The following is a 20,874-nucleotide window of genomic DNA, read 5'->3' on the forward strand; positions in this document are numbered from 1 at the left end:
CTCATTTGATTAGGTTCATTCATAATAAAGTCAGTGCTGCCAGTGGGCAAAATCCATTCATATTGTCTGACTCCAAATTTAGTAAAAAGTGAGTGTTAGAGCAAGCCTAGCTTCAGTAAGAAGGGTCAAGGCTTTAACAATATTAAAAAATTAATAAAAGCCATTCATATTGCCACTTGTAAAGAAAAAAACTCATTATTTACTGTGCATATGAATGTTGAACTATTCTTAATGCAATGATTACCAACAAATCTGTTGGCACAAATTAATTGTAAATTAAGATTAAGTACAATTTAAATTAAAAAACCTTAATAATTTTTGCCAGAAGATATTACACTGAGTGTTATATTCGACTATACCTAATCTTATATACCCACCATCAAACCGTAGGTATGCATGTCTAAGTGAACGCTCTCCTATAAACATTAGGTTTTTATTATGATGAAATTTTGGTTTGTAGAAAACTTTCTTCTGTGTATCGAATTTCATGCTATACTCGGTAATGTACGTAAAAGTCAATTTCTGAGGGTAGTATCTATTATGTACCGATTCTCACAAAGTTCGGTAGAGATATATGTGCTCATAAGAAACATAATTGTGTCGAATTTCAGTGCTATACTCGTATTTGGAAGCCAATAGTGAGCGTTAAAATCATTTTCTGAGGGGGGTCTTATATTGAGGGTTAATTATGAACTGATCCTCATAAAATTCGGGTGCTTCGCTACCCTAACTTAAATAAAATACATACAAAATTTTGTTTACTTTTATAGAAAATTAAAATTTAATAAATTTGTTTTAGTTTTATACGTACAATATCACGTGAATATTATATTCGCATTCAGTAAGAAGCTTGTATTTTTAGTTTCATTCATTTAGCTTCCACAGTATAGAAAATTTCGAAAGTAATATTTGAGGAAAAGTACTATAAAATACCTCTAATAGATTATCATTTAATCAAAAATTTTATGTTTCTGTGATCAATATTTTATATACAATTCAAAAAATATAATTTGATGTATAAAAAAGTACCAAAAGTCCCTTTTAGTAGATTCTCATTCACTAAGGTCCCTATATTTGAAATTTTATTTTCAATATCTATGTTCAATATCGGAATAATATTAAAAAGAACCATCGGAAAAACGAAATAGTACAAAAATCTCTCTCAATAAATACTCATTTAATAAGTGTATGTTCCGGTTAACCATTATAAAAAAGTACCATAAAAGAATAGAAAAGTACCAAATAGTTAGTCCCCACTTACAGAATATTATTCAGTCAAGACCATGTATGTTAAAATTAATGTTCCTAGGTTGAATATTTTAGAAAATTAAAAAACTACAATTTATGAGATAAAAAGTACTAAAAGTAAAAGTCTTAATGAATTGTATTCAATAAGGAATAATCAGTGTTTTGAATTCATATTAAAGAACATACAAAGAGTATCATTTGAAGGAAGAAAAAGGACCAAAAATGGAATAAATCTTACCTATGTGGAAAGTAATAATAAAAAGAGTACAATTTATACCCTTTTTGCTTAGAAATATATTTTTTCTAGAATTAAGTTTACAAAATGTTCTGTATTTAAATCTATATATCACAGATAAAACTCAAACGATTCAAATCTGCATTCATTTGTTTCAGAAAAATAGTGCTTTACCTGAATTTGGTCCTATATAGGCCTTAGTACTCGAATTCCAAAATTATAATATACCAACAACTTATTTTATGTGAGTAAATAAACTACTTTTTCATATTTTATAAAAATTGGCCCAATGAAAATTAAATTTTCCATTTTTTTCTTTTTGGTACTTTTTCCCCCAGTGAAATATCAAACATTTTATTACAATAAATATGACATAGTTAGTCCTATTAGTAATTTAATAGGAATAATTAAATAAACCGAAAAAGTTTTCTTAATGTGCTAAAAAAAGTACCATAAATACAGTTTTCTCCCTTTTACACACAAAAAGGACTGAATTTTAAAAAAGTACGAAACAGGTGACTCATAATTTTGAGAGATGTATCCAAAATATTTAGAAAAATTTGATTATGTTAATTAGTTCAAAAGTTAGAAAGGGCCAAAAAAGGTACCAAAATCACCTTTGTTACAAATTTTGACCCCTTAAAAGTACGAATTTCAAAAAAGTACCAGACACAGTTGCATTTAAAATTGTTCTTGTAACACTAATATTTTGTAAGACAATTAAGAAAACCTGTTTTACGCGTTTTTTCCCTTTTTACCTGTAAATGTGCAAATTTCCAAAAATCCCTCCTTAGTGGGTCTAAATAACCAAAAACACATGTACTGCCAAAATTTCATGATTCTAGGACCTGTACATTTTTATGAAAAAAACAAAATAAATTGCATCAACAAATGTTTTTAATACAAAAACCTAATTGACACATCGTATGTCCTATTTCTTACTTCAATTACAATAACAGTTGATAGTTCTATTTGCACACATGCACAAAGATCGTAAAAAGCCATAAAATCATAATGAAATTTCTGGAACTATTTCTTACTTCAATTACAATAACAGTTGATAGTTCTATTTGCACACATGCACAAAGATCGTAAAAAGCCATAAAATCATAATGAAATTTCTGGAAATTTACCAAATTTTAAAAATTTACGAACATCTACAGGCAAACATAACTCTTTAAAGTTAATACACGCATATACATAAATGCACATGTATGTTTACACACTCATTTTCATGAGAAAAAAAGATAAATTCACAAGAAAGTAAACGATTTATTTCGCTCGAATTAATATCACTCGAGAGAGAAATCAATTTGAACGCTCTTCCTATTCTGATAAAATGTTTAAAAAAAGTAATAAAAATATCATTTTTATGTATTTTTATTATTATGCCATAAAAATAAAAATATTTAAAATTTTTTTTCTCCATATTTTTATGACCCGACATGTGTGTGGATTTCATTTTTTTAATAGTATGCCTTTTGCAAGTGTGTGGGTCTATATTGTCAAAGCGTGTATGTGTGTGTCAGTTTATATGTAAATGGGTTTTTTATTTTTTATAGTTCCTTTTTTTCAGCCATCGCCTTTATCGAATTAATATCACTCGAGAGAGAAATCAATTTGAACGCTCTTCCTATTCTGATAAAATGTTTAAAAAAAGTAATAAAAATATCATTTTTATGTATTTTTATTATTATGCCATAAAAATAAAAATATTATAAAATATTTTTCTCCAATAAAAATGTCGGACAAAAAATACATTTTCGTTAACACATTTGTTTGTACGAAGTAATGTAATTATTACTTTTATTGTAATAATAGATTTCTTATAAGCGAGTATTAGGGTTTAGATGTAAAATAAATATATTTTACAGCCATACAAATTATAAAAATACATATAAAGATCTATTTTTTTGTAAAAATTTCGATTTTATCGCGGTCGAAATTAAATTCGGAATCAGAATAAGGTATAATTTTAAACAATATTTTTTATTATTTCCTTATAGATAATCATTCTGTATTAAAACTAAGATACAACGATGGAAACTGTTGAAAAATGGATTAATTAATCGATTTTCGAGAGTAATGTTACAATAAAACTGAAAAGTATGACAACAAATATTAATTTTCACAACAAAATAAAGACACAAATTATATATCTTAGAGTAAAAGATCATCCATCGTTGTTTTATGCTTGATTTAGTCACTACTGTCTCAAAATTGCTTGTAATCCGAGATTTATGCAGAGTTATAGAGAAATAAAACTAGACATTTAATAATGCCTAATATGAGATATGAATAACTTCCAAGAGTAAATATTTACAAGTGAAAATAAGCTAAACTCCTATAGTTTATGTCGTTGCAAGCGTTTATTGTGAAAATTGAACCAAAACACCGTTAAAAGGCAAATTACATTTCGGTTGGTAATTTCTTGTGAAAATTGAACCAAAACACCGTTAAAAGGCAAATTACATTTCGGTTGGTAATTTCTTGTACATCGGTCATGTAATATCCTTCTGAACATTTGGAGAAAAAAGCGGACTTTCATTAGGGTGGATGGAACGCAAAATATTAATTATATTATAGCAAAAATCCTCAAATTTTTCACGAAAACTTTGAGATCAATATAAACATTTGCTATAGTGTTTCTTTAATTTTCATTGCTTGAGGGTAGCAAAGCACATTGGGTACAGCTAGTATTTTATAAATATCTTTGCAAGTAGGTTTGTAACAAAGTTAGATTTATACTTGACGGGTGTTGTAGACCAAAAGGGGTAAGTGGTTAATTAGTATTTTTGATAGAAAATAACAAGTCTTTGCCAAATTTTTAATATACCCTTTGTGAGAAGGGTATATAAAAGTTTGTTATTCCGTTTGTAATTTCTTTAATATAATTTTGCGACTATATAGATAGCGGAGTCGCCATGTCCGTCTGTCAGCCTGTCTGTTGAAATCAGTTTTTAAAGATATCGGCGAGATCCGAATCTTTAATAATTCTTTTCAGAAGATCGTTATTAAAAATCAGCAAACCCGTTTTAAAAATAACGGAGATATGAGCAAAATTCCAAAACCACCTCTGAAAAAGAAAATATGCAAATCATATTTTTTTGCCGTATACGAATGAATTGTTTTTTTTCCTTGTATGAATGTGTTGATTTATTACTGTATGTGTTTTGTTTTTGTGTGTAATTTTGTGTAATAATATAGTCGGGAAAATTAAATAAATTTTTATTTTATAAAACTAATGTTTTAAATACACTATGGTGGAGGGTATATAAGATTCGGCACAGCCTACATGTTTTAATAAGTGCTCTACAGGACTAAAATTTTTAACATAGATTTATGAAATGATACAAAATTAATTAAACAAAATACATTAATAAATTCAATATTTCAGCATTAAAATAAATAAATTTCAGCAAAAAAATAGAAAAATACCGATCGACACTCCAAATTAGACGCAAACAAGAAGAGTAGGTATTTTGTATTAATTTACCCTTCACCTTCATGAGAAAGATATATATAAGTTTGTCATTCCGTTTGTAATTTCTACAATATAATTTTCCGACCCTATAAAGTATATACATATATTCTGGATCATTATAGATAGCGGAGTCGATTAAGCCATGTCCGTCTCTCTGTTGAAATCAGTTTTTAGAGGACCCTAGATATCGGCGAGATCCGAATCTTCTATAATTCTGTTTTCGAGAAGATCGCTATTTAATCAGCAAAATCGGTCGGTAAATAACGGAGATATAAGCAAAAATCCGAGAAAACCTCTGAAAACTTCATCAAAAAATGTCATATTTTTTCATGGTTTGTTTAATAAGCAACAACAACACTGTATATTGGAAACGTGCGTTTAGATGTATTTGGTTTTATTCATCTGTGTATTTTGCTTTGTATGTTTGTATGTTTGGATGCTGTTGGTGATTTTGTGATTTTGGTTAAGTATGTTTAGATGTATGTTGGTTTAATTGCCTTGTGTATTTTGTTTTTTATTTTGTTTAGCGTTGTTGTTTATTTTGTGTTGTTTTTGGTGTATTAACAATGTAGTCGGAAAAAAGTTTAAAATATATAAAACTAATATGTTTAAAATACACTATGGTGAGGTATATATTACTCTTACTTGTTTTTCTTTCATTTTGTCGTACGGTGTTACACATACAGTGACTTAAATAAGTAACGTGTAGGTCATAGGGAGATTGACTCGATTTAATTTTTTTTCAACATTGGTGATCTAAGTTCTTTTTTCATTGCTTCAGTTATTTGTTTTATTTTTGAGCAAGGATGATAATATTTTATTTGTATTTATGGTGCTGACAAATGTGTGTTTGATGTGTGGGAATATATTTAATGTTAACTTAATTCTCAGATTGTTCGGACCAGATAAACCATTAGTTAGTTTTATAGTTTTGATCTTCTTATTGTTATTTTTTTTTTGCTTTTAAGTAATCTGGTTAGATTATTTCCTATTCTGGCAGGGGTCTTTTAACTGTTTTTTTCTGTTAAGCGAACCTATGTTTGGAGCTCTATTTGCAATTAAATGCCAATTTCAGTTTTTGTTTTTCTAATCCTTGTGGTTACTATCTGTTTCAGTTCTTAAACAATACTTATTTTAATGTAAATGTTTGTATATCATTTACAAGGTCGACTTGATGTCGACTTAGTGTCGACAACGACTTACATAATATGGTGGATTGTTTTTATTTCTTCATTTATTAAAACTGAGCCTTTAGGCCATATATATACATAGTTACATATACATAGTATATAGTAAATACAAGTTTTCTACGTTGGGTATTCATTCCTATTATTTTATACAACAAAAGGTGAATTTGACTAATAGGATACCATGTTCTTGTTTTTTCATCTTTTAGAGATTAGGGATCATGCTTTAATCTCTTAAATTGGTCGAATATTTCTATCACAGACATGCAGTGTTTTTTAGTCGGCTTTTAATGAATTGCTATCTTTTGGTATTTAAAGATAATATTTGGTTAGATTAAAATTTTGGTTATACTTCTTTCAAAATAAATTTTTTTCAAATTGTTTTATTATTATTAATTTATTTATTTACTTATTCAAACAACTAATATAAAAAGCCACAATAGACCAATCAAACTATATTACAATGTCAACATCATGAATAAGGTTATAAATATGTGTGTACTACTTATTGATCTCAGGTTTTTATTGATCTCAGGTTCTTATTAATAATAATAAAATAAATAAATTAATTATTAACATTATCAGTACTAAATAAATATAATTTAATTTGATGATTAATTTATTTGTATCTTTTTAATGTATTTTTTTAATTATTGTTTCATGTCATATTCAGAATTGGATGTACGAGTAAATATAGTATGTAAGGTCAAATGTTATGTTGCGCAATGTGTTAAATTTGATACAATTGATTTTTTAGCAAATGAACACCTACGTCGAATTAATTTAATAACACTTATGTCAACGATTTATTGGAAAAAATCGATACTAATACTTGTAGCTCAATTACACATACTTATACTGACTGATTTAAAAAAGTTAAAACTCTGAGACAAAGTTAGACGTTTTTAAAGGATTGAGCAGTGTTGAATTCGAATCTGACCTCATATTTTCTCCAAATGATTTGAGACAGGAGATATTGTTATGAAATATTAGAAAACGCCATTTATGGACCATTTTATAACAGCTTTAAAAAAATTAAAGCTTTAAAAAAGTATAATTTGATTTCTGGGTTAAAAATTTAGGCCTGTGTTATTAGGGTAAACTTGAATTTTTAAATTCATCCTTGTATAAAGTAAAATGATCTGATATTCATTAAGACCAGATTTTTTAATATATGTATAACAAATTGTATCATGACCGCTTTAAGTATAACATTATTACAAAGTACAATATCGTTGTCAATATTGCAACAATTCGATGTCGCAATCTAAACTTTATGCACATCCGTATCTAAAAGTTAATTTACGTGGTAAGCTCAAAATGCGTTGCCAATAGTGAGCTTATCACGTTTGTTAACATTAAGTCAACGGATATGCATAAAGTTTAGATTGCGATGTGTTTATATATTTTTCCCTCCGTGTAGCTATGAGATACCATGCACTAATTGCTTGGCAAGAAATTGTGTACCAAATTTCATCAAAATATATCAAAGAGATTAATACTGAGTGACGGAAAAAGATTAACCATATCAACACCTTTCTACTTTTGTTTAAAAATATATAAATATATATGTGTTTCAGAAATTAGAAACTTCTAGCAAAACAAAATATTTTAGTACTCTGAGATCCAAAAAAGTACCTTTTTTATACTCTATGTGGATGAAAAACTATAATAACACTAACGAGTAAACCGCTAACTGTATTTAAACTTTGTTTGCATATACATAGAAATAAGTAGTTATTAGTAGTCGTTTAGAAACTTTAAAAACCACTTCTTGTTGTACATACTATCATAAGGCAAATTATCAAATAAAGGAAGACAGTTCTTCTTCTTTTTATTTAACTAATAATCCTTTGTGTTTTATTCATTTTTGTGTATTTTCACTGAACCAGGGATTGACGCCGAAGCATTGGTAGCTTCGAACCGGATAATTTACATTTGAAACGAGGAAAACTTACACAAGTTTGTCGATTCCAAACGGGTAAAATAAAATGGATGAAGTCCCTTCAACGTATGAAAGAAAGACTTCATGTCAAGGCATTTATAAGCGTCCTTTTGTTGGAGATTTGCTTAAACCATCATTTTAATAAGGTTAGTTAATTGATATAAAGTGATTGTGTCAAAAGAAAAGGCATAGAAACATATAAAAATACATATGTACATTTTTAAGTGCTTACATAGTAAAGATTAATGACTTAGTGCCTCAAATTTCTGAAAAAATTTATGTTAAATATTCCATACTAGCTGCTAAGCCTGTCCCTGCCAGGCAAAAAATAAGTAAAAAAAGTTTTTTCGAATTAATAGACGAATTTTAGAACTCAAACAAAGCAATACAAATTAACTTATTAATTAATAAACAAAATAGTTCAAAATGCATTTATTTACTTTTTTTAAATATTGTTTTTCTTTAAAAAATGAATTCAACAAAAAAATAACGAAATAACGAACCATTAAAAATGTCTTTATACACAACGCACATAAAGGAGACCCCAATTATGTAAACATGGTAAAAAGTAAATATTTAGAAATTATTTTTCAATATGTCGAGAAGCAAAGACTTTTTTCTATTTAACGCTATCATTAGTTTTCCCATTTTCATTGTATGGTCCTTTAGGTGAATGCGCAAAGTTAATATTTATATGTACATATTTCCAGACAGTTTTTATACCCTTCACCTTCGTGAGAAGGGTATAAGTTTGTCATTCCGTTTGTAATTTCTATAATATAATTTTCCGACCTTATAAAGTATATATATTCTGGATCTTTATAGGAGTCGATTAAGCCATGTCCGTCTGTCTGTCTGTTGAAATCAGTTTTTAAAGGTCCCCAGATATCGGCGAGATCCGAATCTTCAATAATTCAGTTAGACATGCTTTCGAGAAGATCGCTATTTAAAATCAGCAAATTCGGTCTATAAATAACGGAGATATGAGCAAAAATCCGAGACAACCTCTGAAAATTTCATCAAAAAAGCCAAATTTATTCATGCTTTGTTAAAAAAGCAACAACAACACTGTGAATTGGATAAAAATGTACATGTGCGTGTGGAGTATTTAGTTTTATTCAGATGTGTATTTTTTGTATGTTTGGATGCTGTTCTGTTCTCGCGAAGGTATGTGGGTATAACAAGAACAAGGAGATAAAGCAGTAATATGTTGGTAATACAGCTCATATTTGTTTGAGGGTGATAATACAGTTTGACGGTGGTATTACAGTACAACGGTTAATATTTCTTTCTGCTACAGTTTGTGTGTATTTTATGTGTGCAGAGATACAAAATAAATAAAAACTGTTTTTTAAAACATACTTAGTGATTTCTATATTCGGCACAGCCGAATATAGAAATATTACTTGTTTTTTAATAACTTTTTTGTCTAAAAAAAATAATTTTCGACATCAAATATACTCTTGTTATATATGAAAAAACATTTAATTATTAAATGCTATCATGCTATCATTTATAGATATTTAAGTTTTCTTGCAATCTTCAAAAGTGAAAAAGTACAATTTGGCCACTAATGGCCTCTAAGCGACCGTATCCCAAAGATACTCTGAAATCTTCTCTATAACACCAAAATTTAAAAGTTTGCTTCTTTTTGCTTTCTGCGTTTAGGCTCACTTTTCCATGATATAAAAATATTTAAATTTTATTTAAAAAATCAAATTTTTGAATATGAAATAAATTTATTTAAATAATCAGTAAAATAGTTAAAATTAATAAAATTATAATGACGTTGTATTGACTGATGTTCTATTAGTCTTATATTCTTATAAATAAGTTAAGCAAGAATATTAGCCGGAATCTATTTGTAGGAAAATAAAACTTCATTAGAGTTTGGTATCATTTGAATGGTTTTAAAAGGACGGGGAATATAAACCACTTATTATCACTATACATATATTCAGACTGGTAGACAGGAAGTTCTGGGTTTGATTCCCACCTGAAGAACTGGTTATGCAGTGCACAACAGGCCCCACAAAGGCCTGGATGTACTTGTTAGGATTTTTTAAAGTGCTCTAAAATTAACTGAAAAATAAAGCTTTTTTCCTTATAATCTAAAAGATTCGACTTCTTTAGTATATGATCCATTTTTTGGACTATATGTTAAGCATTCTGTCTAATGTCATTATATAAACTACAATTTTAAAAAATAAAAATTTGAAACGACCCTTTCCCCCCTAATTCACCGTCAGTCCAAAAATCCAATTACGTCAGGAATTGACCTAGGTATTTTACTATCTGTGTGCGAAGTGTCAGCCTTTTAGTCCATCTGTGGGCTTCAAAAAGCTCAGAATAGTCAAACAAAGGAACATACATTTAAGGAAATTATAAATAGGATTCAGGGATTCCAAAACAGTTCCTAGAAAAAATTCGAATATTTTTGCGAAGTACCTGAAATGTCTCTTTTTGCGTTTTTTTCATTTCCTTGGAATGAGTTTTTATTACTTTTTTGTATTTCGTAGAAATAAAAAAATTAATAAAATTTCATTAAAAAAATTTAAATATATTTTTTTTTTAATTATAATAATATTAGTTCGTAAAAAATACTAAATTTGAATATTTATATTAGACAATGTACGTGTGTGTATGTTTCATAAAGAAAAAGCAACAAAGCTATTGTCAAAAAGGAATTGTGCTGCCAAATATGTTTATTTGGACAGCCATAATTGATAATTAAAATTTGCATTTTCTTCGCAAATAAATAAATTATTTTTAATAATTAAATTTTATGTATTTGTTTGGACATCCCTAATTGATAGTTAAAATTTGCATTTTCTTCAGCAAATAAGTTTTATGAAAACTTTTTTTGGTGTTAATTTGTTAGTATAAAGTATCTGTTTATATAAATTTAATATTAGTAATTATGTTGTAAAAGACCCTACGGTCGGTTTGACATAATATAGTTTGCTTGGAAAATTGTAATACAAATTAGATTTTTTGTGAATTTTGAACCCTACTTTCCATTTTTGTAGTATTTTAATTTATAAAATCCTCATCTCTCGAACATTTCAATTTTTGGTTAATTTCAATTATTTTAAGGTACTACAAAGTGAAAATGTTATGACAAAAAGTGAAAAAACTTTCAATAAGTGCAGGGATGATCTTCAATGAACTGAAGACACTGAGCCTGAGAATATTCATGTAGTAAATATCACAGTACCAAGGAAGTGTATGCTCCTTGTTCGGAATCAATAGATTTTATGATTGACGAACTTAAGGCAATATCGCGGTATCAATGGCTTTTTAACTTCTATGTCGATATATAAGATTCCCACTCAACATTGGGATTCAATTATCGTTTTTATTCGTATTCAAAGACTGCCCTCTCAGACAGTGACCCTATGGCAACAAAGTGTTAAGGACAAATCTGCCTTGGAAAAAACTCTTTATGGAAAGATTTGGACATGTTATTGACCGAAAGAATCCAAAGAAGAAGATCATTGAACGCAAGGAAAAGGCACATGTTTCGAATACAAGTAATACAAATGCTTGTGGGTTATTTGTATTACTTGTCATTACTTCTTGCCGTCAGTTTGATTTAATTTATATCCCTAAGAGATTTAGAACTGTTAAAAAATTTCATTGCTGCATAAATTATCTTGCTAGATCACATGATGTTCAGGATTGTACTAGCGTACATTGTTGTTCTATTTGTAATAAGCGACACCATAAATCACTACATTGGGATTCTTCAGTTTTGCAAAACTCTAGCAATGCACATCTTCCATCATTAGATGACAACTCTTCTTTGGTTTTACGACCTTACAAACCCATTCCTAATGATTATCATGTCAACTGCATTGGTAGAAAGACCGACTACTTCAGGTACTATAGTTGAACTACAATTATTTCATACTAGTCAAAGTAATTTTACTCCTTCGGGTACAGTGACTATCAATGTACCTCTTTCTTCATTCGAAAACAATTCTATTTTGCCAAGCATTTCGGGAAATTTGCTTCGGAACCGGTTTATGCCGACAAATTACCATAGGGAAATTCCCCCTCCAAACTTAATGAATAATGGATAAAATTTAGAAAAGAACAACCAAGAAAACGTTTGACATAGTAAGAAATATGTTCCGGTCTTCGGAGATTATAAGCCTATCTAACAATCGTATTAACAATTCGATTTAATTTTGTAATAAAATAAGAAAAAGTTCCTGACACAATCTCGAGACCATACAATATAATTAACATTAAACGAGAAAAAGGCAACGCCATCTAATTTAAATTGGTAAATAAATATTTGTAGAGTTGAAGTATACAATACATAACGAAAATTGTAGTATTGCTAATTGGACTTTAAAAGGGTTGCGGCATATTTTTGGAAACAAATAAAATAAAAAAGATTTGCAATAATCCGAGTTAATACTCATTGGTAAATCATTTATGTATAAGATAAAAAACAGTGGCCTCTAAACTGAACCTTGTTAAATTTTTTCGTACATCGTCTGTTATATCAAGTAAAAGAGATGTAGTATTTTGAGCAAAACGGAAACCATATTGTGATGGAGGTAATAAGATTACGAACAGAAAACAATATTTGGTCCTTAATTATGTGTTCTATTTTTTTTTTTTTTTTTGATAGAGCTGGTAGAATAGAGATGGGTTTTATATCATCTATTGTTAGATTGCTTTCGATTTCGGGATTGGCACTCCAAATAAAACAAATTGTTCTCCAAATAAAAGGGAACTTTAATGTGGTCAAAATCGTATTAACGCGATGAATTAAAATAAAATGTTGTTTTAATCTTAAAGATAGCTTCAAATAATTTATCTTGATTTATAAAAGAAAAATTAAAGAAATCAATAGTTTCACTAAAAGTACTAAAATCAATTTTATTATTATCAGTTGAGAAAGTTATATTTGCAAAATATCATCAAACTTTCAACCATTGTTATTGGATATATATTCTTTAGAAGCAAATATGAGATATTATATCGTCCCAGTTTATACGATTGAAGTATTTATATTCTACATATCCATCTCTACAGAAAACATTTAAATCAAACACAGCATAAATCATGGAATGGTAAGAAAGAGAACAATATTGTATTTGATGAGAGAATTGAATCATAGAATTGTCACTAGTTAACCAAAAATTTGGAATTATGATATATTGAGAGGTTACATCGCAGACTTATTGAACGTAATAGGTAGGCTTTAGAAATATCAAAGAGATTGCAATTGAAATCATCCCTATGATGATATTCACGACCATATAAAGAAATTTTCCAAACAAATTTGTGTTTCAATCTGTCTATTATTTCTAATTAATTTATATACAGATATGCGGACAGCAGCATGGTTTGAACTAGGTTTCCGAAATGCCAAAAATTAAATTTACCTTGTATAATGTTAGATAATTCATCAATTAAAAATTAAAAAAAAATTAAATCTTATAAAAATGAATAGTATATAAATAATAATAATTCTTTAGCTTTGGAACCGGAGTCAAGTAATTTAGCACATTCACCAACATTGTAAAAGACTTCATTTGTCATCACGCAGCGCGTTGGCTTTAATATTATCACTGTTAAGAATTTTGTATTTAAGCATATATTTTTGATGTGTAAGGCACTGGGGAAGTAGTGATCATTAAGGTACACGCGGCTTTCAATGTATGTCCTTAATTACAAGGTATTTACTTATAAAATATTCCTTTACGTGGTGATCACGCAGCTCAACGTTGTTAAATTATACTAGTATGAGCTTTTTTTATTAATGTAATGCCATAAAATGAGCATAATGATATAATGGTGGATTTTAACTCATTGAAACCAATCCATTAATGACAATATCAGCTCAGTTATATATGATTTTCCATTTTCATTGCTGAGAGTTTGGTGGTAACAGGCGAGTCAATGTTATTAATGAGTTTGCTGGATGAAATAATATCAGATTTCATATCCTTGATGCATGTAGAAACTTCCTTTTTAAAGTCATTCAGTTAGATGATTCCAGCATTTGCAAAGTTTTAATTGAATACACGGAATGTTCTGGCACACTGCACACTTGTTAGTCAAATAAAAGAATACAATTATTATCCTTTTTATTAAAACTAATAATTCTTTGTTTTATTCAGTTATGTACATTTTTACTTAACCACAGATTGACGCCGAATCAGAACCTATTCATGAAAAGTTAGCTGTCTTAGTAAATAAATATTTTTTTTTCTACCTTGATAATAAATTACCTTTACTTCATTACTTTTTTATAACAAAGGAGAATATTGCAAGTATATCTAAATAGGTCAGTGTTACTATTAATTTGGACCGTTATTACTTTTCTTTAAATACTACTGTATTTTAATATTTTTTCTTAATATTATTTGCAATAGGTTTGGGGAACTTTATAAAAAAATATGATTAAATTTTATTTTGTATTTTTTACAACAGTTTGTATTTTATGTTATGGCTAAGATTGGCTTTAAAGGCCTTATTGTACTACTTTTGATTCCTCAGTTCTGCTCAATACTTTTCGTTTGGGTTGTCAATACTGCTTCCATTTTGTGTTCATTATGCTATAATTACTTCAAATTTACTATAATCTCTCCAAAAATTGGCAAAAATCTGTTTTATATACAGTTAATCACAAAAATAAGTATACAGAAATACTGACGATTGGTTTTATTAAAAAAAGATATTTTTTTCAAAAAACAAAAAAGTAATACATTTATTTATTAAAAACAATTATTATAATTATTATTCACTACTTTTTTTCTTGTTTTGGTTCTTTGAGTTCTCACTTAAGCTGAAGTTAAAAAGGTGCAAAATTTACATCACAAAAGTAATTATACAGATCATATCAGAATATATATGGTTTAATGATATTATCGAAATTTATGAAAATTTTACTTGCATTAAAATAGAAATAGAATTTTTAATTTTTGAAAAGAGTTTTTATTTCGAAATTAATGTTATATGCATGGATTTAACCATTTTGAACACAGTACGTTCTTAAAAACCGAAATTTAACTCTGATTTATTAAGACTTACAACATAAACTTTCAAATTTCGATAATTCTATATATTTCCTTAAATTTAAACAGGTTTTCCAAATACTCCGATTTCCAAAGCATACAATAATACTACCAATCATATCTTGATACACTCGATACAATAACCATGTTTTATGGATTGGACATTTTATTTGTTATAGAAACATATTAAGATGTATCCGTTTTCAAAATCGTTTAATTCGTATTCATACCATCACTTAAGCCTGATTTATTTATTTATTTATTTATTTATTTATTTATTTATTTATTTATTTATTTATTTATTCAAACAAAGTAATCTGTATGTTTGTTGAAATCAGTTTTTAGAGGACCCCAGATATCGGCGAGATCCGAATCTTCAATAATTCTGCTAGACATGCTTTCGGGAAGATCGCTATTTAAAATCAGCAAAATCGGTCCATATGAGATATGAGCAAAAATCCGAGACAAACTTTGAAAATTTCATCAAAAATTGAGTTTTTTTATTCATGCTCGAGAGCAAGAGCAGCACTAGTGTTTTTGGATAGAAACATGAAAATAAGTATGTGGAGCCTGGCTTAAGTTAGAAACCATAAAAGGAAACTTTTTGGTACTTCTTTTGTTTTAAAAGGTACTTTTGGATTTTTTTCTAATATTGAACCTAGAAATAAGAAATTAAGTATGTTGAGTCTGAATTAGGTGAGAATTTCAAAAGAAACATTTGGAATATTCTATAATATTAAACCAAGGGACATGAAATTGAGTACGTTGATTTGGAATTAGATGAGAACTCATAAAAGGTAACTTTTTGGTGCTTTTTCGTTTTTCAAAAGCTACTTTTTGTGTTTCTATTATATATGAACTTATAAACATGAAATTAAGTATGTAGAGTCCGTACACAAGTATACAGAGATGTCACTGTTGACATTTGAAAAAGTCTAAAATCAGCTTTTGTTTGATTTTGAAATTGTTTGGTGAGAAAGGTATATAAAATACAGATACAAAAAAAGAATTGAATTCGTTTTGTGCGAAAGAGAGGGAAATAGCTTTTTGCTCGTGACGTCTCTGTATACCCTGTGGTCCGGATTAGATGAGAACAAATCAAAGGGTATTTTTTGGAACTTTTTCGTTCTAAAAAAGTACTTTTTGAATTTCCTATAATATAGAACCTAGAAACATGAAATAAAGTATGTAGAGCCCGGATTAGATCAGAACACATAAAAGGACCTTTTGGTACTTTTTCGTTCTACAATAGGTTGAACCTAGAAACATGAAATTTAACATAAAAACAGCACAAAAATGATAAAACTGAATCTTTTTAATTTAAGTTAAATGAAAATATATGACAGCTGAGAAACACACGCGTCTATTCAGTCATAGCGTTACCAGACTTAATATAAAAATCTTAATATTTTGGACAATAATCAATTTCAGAACCGATATGTAGTGTATGTTATTGACATGGTCACCATTTGACGATTTTTGGTAGTATTTAGGAGTGTCTAATGGATGATTGGAACCAAAAAACTTGTTTTCATTAATGGATACTAGTACAGATATTATTAATATAGCAGTTTAAGATATAAATTTATGAAATCGCCGTTAAATATCGAATGTAAACGCTATACTATGTCAAAAACGGCAATGTTCCGCAACGGATTGCAATTATTGTAAAGAAACAATTAATTTAAAAGTTAAAATATCGTCTTTCAATGCATCATAATGAACAAACGAGGGATATTATTGAATACCCGATCCAAACTCCGGGGGTTTAAATAGTCAGATGTTCTTAAATAGGAAAAAATGCTCCTATAAATAATATTCAGAACAATTACCAAAAATTTACATTTTTCGGAACTAAAAGTGAATTTTTTCCATGTTATAGTGTACAGAATATTTTATAATAAAATAATTACACTCAAACAGGTAAAATTTTCATGAATTTTGTAAATATCATTAAGCCAAATACATATTGAAATTCTCTGTATATGTACTTACTTTAAATGAGAACTCAAGTAACCAAAATAACCCGGAAAAAAGTAGTGAATAATAATTATCATAATTGTTTTTAATAAATAAATGTGTTACTTTTTTGATTTTTGAAAAAAATAATATAAGGCAAATACTCGATACTTTACACTATACTTTAACAGCATTACTTTTTATTGCTTTAATGAATAAATAAATAAAATAAATACATAAATATTTACTTTGTTCTTTTAAAGTTAGTCTTGAAATTTTTATTATGTAATTGATTGGTAATTTTGGTATTTAAATTCTTTTAAATTTTTCTTACAATTGACTTATATTTCTTCACAGAAGGTTCAACTGATAGGTGTTTTATAGCTTCATGTTACTGTCTGATTTGTATTACCTATGTCCTTTACAGTCTGGAGTGTTATTTGCCATATAGTTCCTGTATGACATATTGATTGGTTCTGTGAGTTCATTTTTGGGATTGTTTATGATTTCTACATATACTTTTCTTTATTTTAACCTGTTTTGCTTCTTTGAATTACATTTGTTTGATTGCAAATTATGTAGGAATTTATTTATGATCAATGCGGTACATTTTAATTGTCGTATCGTTATTTTCTTTGTATATTATCTTTTTAAAAAAAATTAGGTGTAATTTTATTTATATATAATTATGTATTTTGTATTGGAGGAATTATTGTGAAGTAGAAATTTGTAACCGCTTATGGCCTATAGGCTAGGTTATTGAATATTGTTAAATAAAATAAAAATAAAATAAAAATATTCTAGGCCCATATGGGCATGTAATCTACAATGAATTAATAAAATAAAAATAAAATAAATATTCTATGTTTTATTTTTTGTGTTTTAATTTCTTACTCTATGAACTAGAGGGAAATCAGGTCCAAACGTTATAAAAATCGGCTTATATACATTTTAGATCTAGCCAAAAATGGTCCTTTTGTATGATGTAGAGGTGTGAAAATAGACCGATTTCTACCGATTACTATATTCAAAAATTATGAAATTTTTGGAGTTTATTTTTTCATGAATTGCCAATATAAAAATTGATCTCCCTAGTAGGTACTACTTGGTGTGATATATCATTTTCATGTTTATATTTAGATAAATCAAGCAATAAATAGTCATTGTTGAGAATTATAATAAAAAACGAATACAATTTTTTATATAGCTTCATTTGTTTTTTATTCACATCTTTCGAAAACCATATACGATTACGATTGTTCAAAAAAAGGTGTACGGTATATTTTCTACTCTATTTTCTGCTAACGCAGTCAGTACAGCGATTATTTTCAAACGATCACTACTGCTTACAGCTTTTTAGCTCTTGGAGTTTCTCTTGTATTTTTCTATACTGTGGAAGTCCGGGTTGTGGTGACAGTCACAGCGATTATTTTCAAACGATCACTACAGCGTTCAGCTCTAGGGGTTTCTCTTGTGCCGCTTCTGTACTTATTTGCTTTGCTGTGCTCTTTTACTTCGTAAAGAACTGCTTAAAAGTTTTATAATGTATATAAATTGTGTGTTTGCACCAATCTCTTTGAAATGTTGTATATTGTGTTTGGGCTTTTTATTTTTATTTTTTGTACAACTGCTGAAAAACTTTAAGCAAATTACAAATCTGCTTTTGCTAATTTCATGCAAGGAATTCAAATCCTGCTGTAATTATTATTGAATATTTTATAAAGACCTAAAGCGCTCTATTGAAAAAGAATCGTTTCATATTAATCGTAAGAAACTTATATGATGAGGTATTAAAGATTTGAAAGTAAAGTTATTCTTATAAGTCAGTCCCATAATTTAAAACGTTTTTAGAGTAGGTGGAGTAGGTGGGTCTTAATAATAAAAATATTAAACTGTTATTTGCATAACAAAAATAATAATAAGTAAATTAAAAATATATTAATAACAGAAAGTTAACATACATAAATCCACAAGATCCATAATATCCTTCTTAGTATTTGTTTACAATTCAAGCGGATTTACAGGGCTTATAAATAAATGATATCTTGTGTATTGAATGTATGCCTTTTAACAAGACATATATAAAAGTAAAAAGGAAAATATATGTATAATAAATTAAAAATGTAGAAACTTACAATGTTTTGCGCCGATTGAGGCTGCATTTTATATAAATCTGTTTGTTGCCCAGAAGTAACTGTTGGCTGAATGCCGTGTAGAAGTTGAAGTGCGGGTTGTGGTGGTACAGCAGAGCCTGAAGCTGCTGCACTTACAGTTGGCTGTTGCAGCCCACTCTGTTGGGGTAATGTATAACCCGCAGATGGTGCTGCTACATAACCACCGTTCCCTAAAATATATAAAATATTTATCGTTATTTAATATAACACAAATTCGCAAATATCACATGAATTATAAATGTTCTTTCAGTGAAATGATTGGGCACATACCAGAGATATAGAAGACCGGTGTGTATAGTATATGCTGGTCACTAAGTGATGGTTGATCCTGTGACGTCAATTTTTCAGAATCGGGTAACTGTTGCCTATTTGAAGACAGTTTGCTGGTTATTATTAAATATGTTGGCTATACAAAAGCTTCCTCTATTAATACGACTTGAAAAAAATATATAAGCATTTTTAAATTATAAGTATTTTACAATGCAAATGTGTTTTTATGTTTTACCAAAATATAACGAATTTCATTGATACATTACATGTAATAAATATTTATCTTTTTATTAAACATAATTTATATGTATACATTTAAAAATTTCGTATAAAATTAATGGATATACAAATTTCCGACACAAATCTGTCGGATGTAAACACGCTCACGTTAAATTAAAGCAATGAGACAAAATAATACTGCAGATATTTTGGAACATTTTCATTAGACACTTTTGCTTCAATTTATTATTAATTAAATCAAAAAAATTAATGCAACATATTTTATTAAGTTCAAAGAAATAGGTATATTTTTAGGAATCGTTATAAAAATTTAAATATGAGAGAGATAGAAATACTAGTAAAACGTTAATTTATTTTTTAATATTACTTTGAAATAGTAATAAAATAAAAATATAGTTTTATTTTACGGTCAGATATGTCGTTATGTAACGGTTGCATTAATGGATTAGGAAAAAATAGCACTTAATTTTAACCACGAATTAATTACCACAATTTTCGTAAAACATGTTATATCGACTTCAAATATTTATCCATTAATTACACCAATTGGGCGAGAAAAAAATTATTTCTATCAAAAATAATCGATAGAATATGTTACAATAATTTATTTTATTTTTAATAAAAGCAATTATACAGCATAAATTTAAAAAATATAAAATACTGATTTTAATGACTTTAATTTGTGATTGAACCAAATTTCTGGCATATTAGACAAAAATTCGAACTGTGAATATGTCTCGGAATATCCTACAAAATCAGATTAGCATCGAACTTGTTGATATGTTACATTTTTATTTGGAAATGTTAAAATTAACACTTGTAGGTATATTTTTTTGGAAACATTTACTTTCCCTTTCTATAATATTTAACACCGGCAGTGATAAACAAGTTTTAGTTAGTTTCAAAGAAGGATGTAAATACTGTTTATACTGTCGAATCTACAAATTCTAATAATTCCAATATTTTGAATCCGCTGTCCTGTAATACCAATAACACTTTTTCCAGTGTTCATTATTTTACATTTTCTTACATCTTTGCAACAAAAAGAAATGTATGTAATAAATTAATATTAATATAATAATATATATATAT

The 20,874-nt window shown here is 27.8% G+C and overlaps 1 protein-coding gene across 4 annotated transcripts in view; it reads right to left on the reverse strand.

Annotated features, from left to right (window-relative positions):
- LOC111682212 (eukaryotic translation initiation factor 4 gamma 1) overlaps positions 1-20,874 on the reverse strand; it is an 82,034-nt gene that overhangs the window by 60,216 nt on the left and 944 nt on the right. For 3 of the 4 annotated variants that reach the window (XM_046955562.1, XM_046955519.1, XM_046955630.1), the window contains exons 2-3: positions 19,543-19,637; positions 19,234-19,442 (exon numbers count right to left, since the gene is read on the reverse strand). In XM_046955562.1, coding sequence (XP_046811518.1) covers positions 19,234-19,442; positions 19,543-19,637 — 304 coding nt within the window. Of the gene's footprint in view, positions 1-19,233; positions 19,443-19,542; positions 19,708-20,874 lie in introns of all 4 variants that reach the window. The other variant, XM_046955596.1, reaches the window with a different exon arrangement.

The sequence above is a fragment of the Lucilia cuprina genome, chromosome X (assembly GCF_022045245.1).
Source record: "Lucilia cuprina isolate Lc7/37 chromosome X, ASM2204524v1, whole genome shotgun sequence".
Taxonomy (NCBI): domain Eukaryota; kingdom Metazoa; phylum Arthropoda; class Insecta; order Diptera; family Calliphoridae; genus Lucilia; species Lucilia cuprina.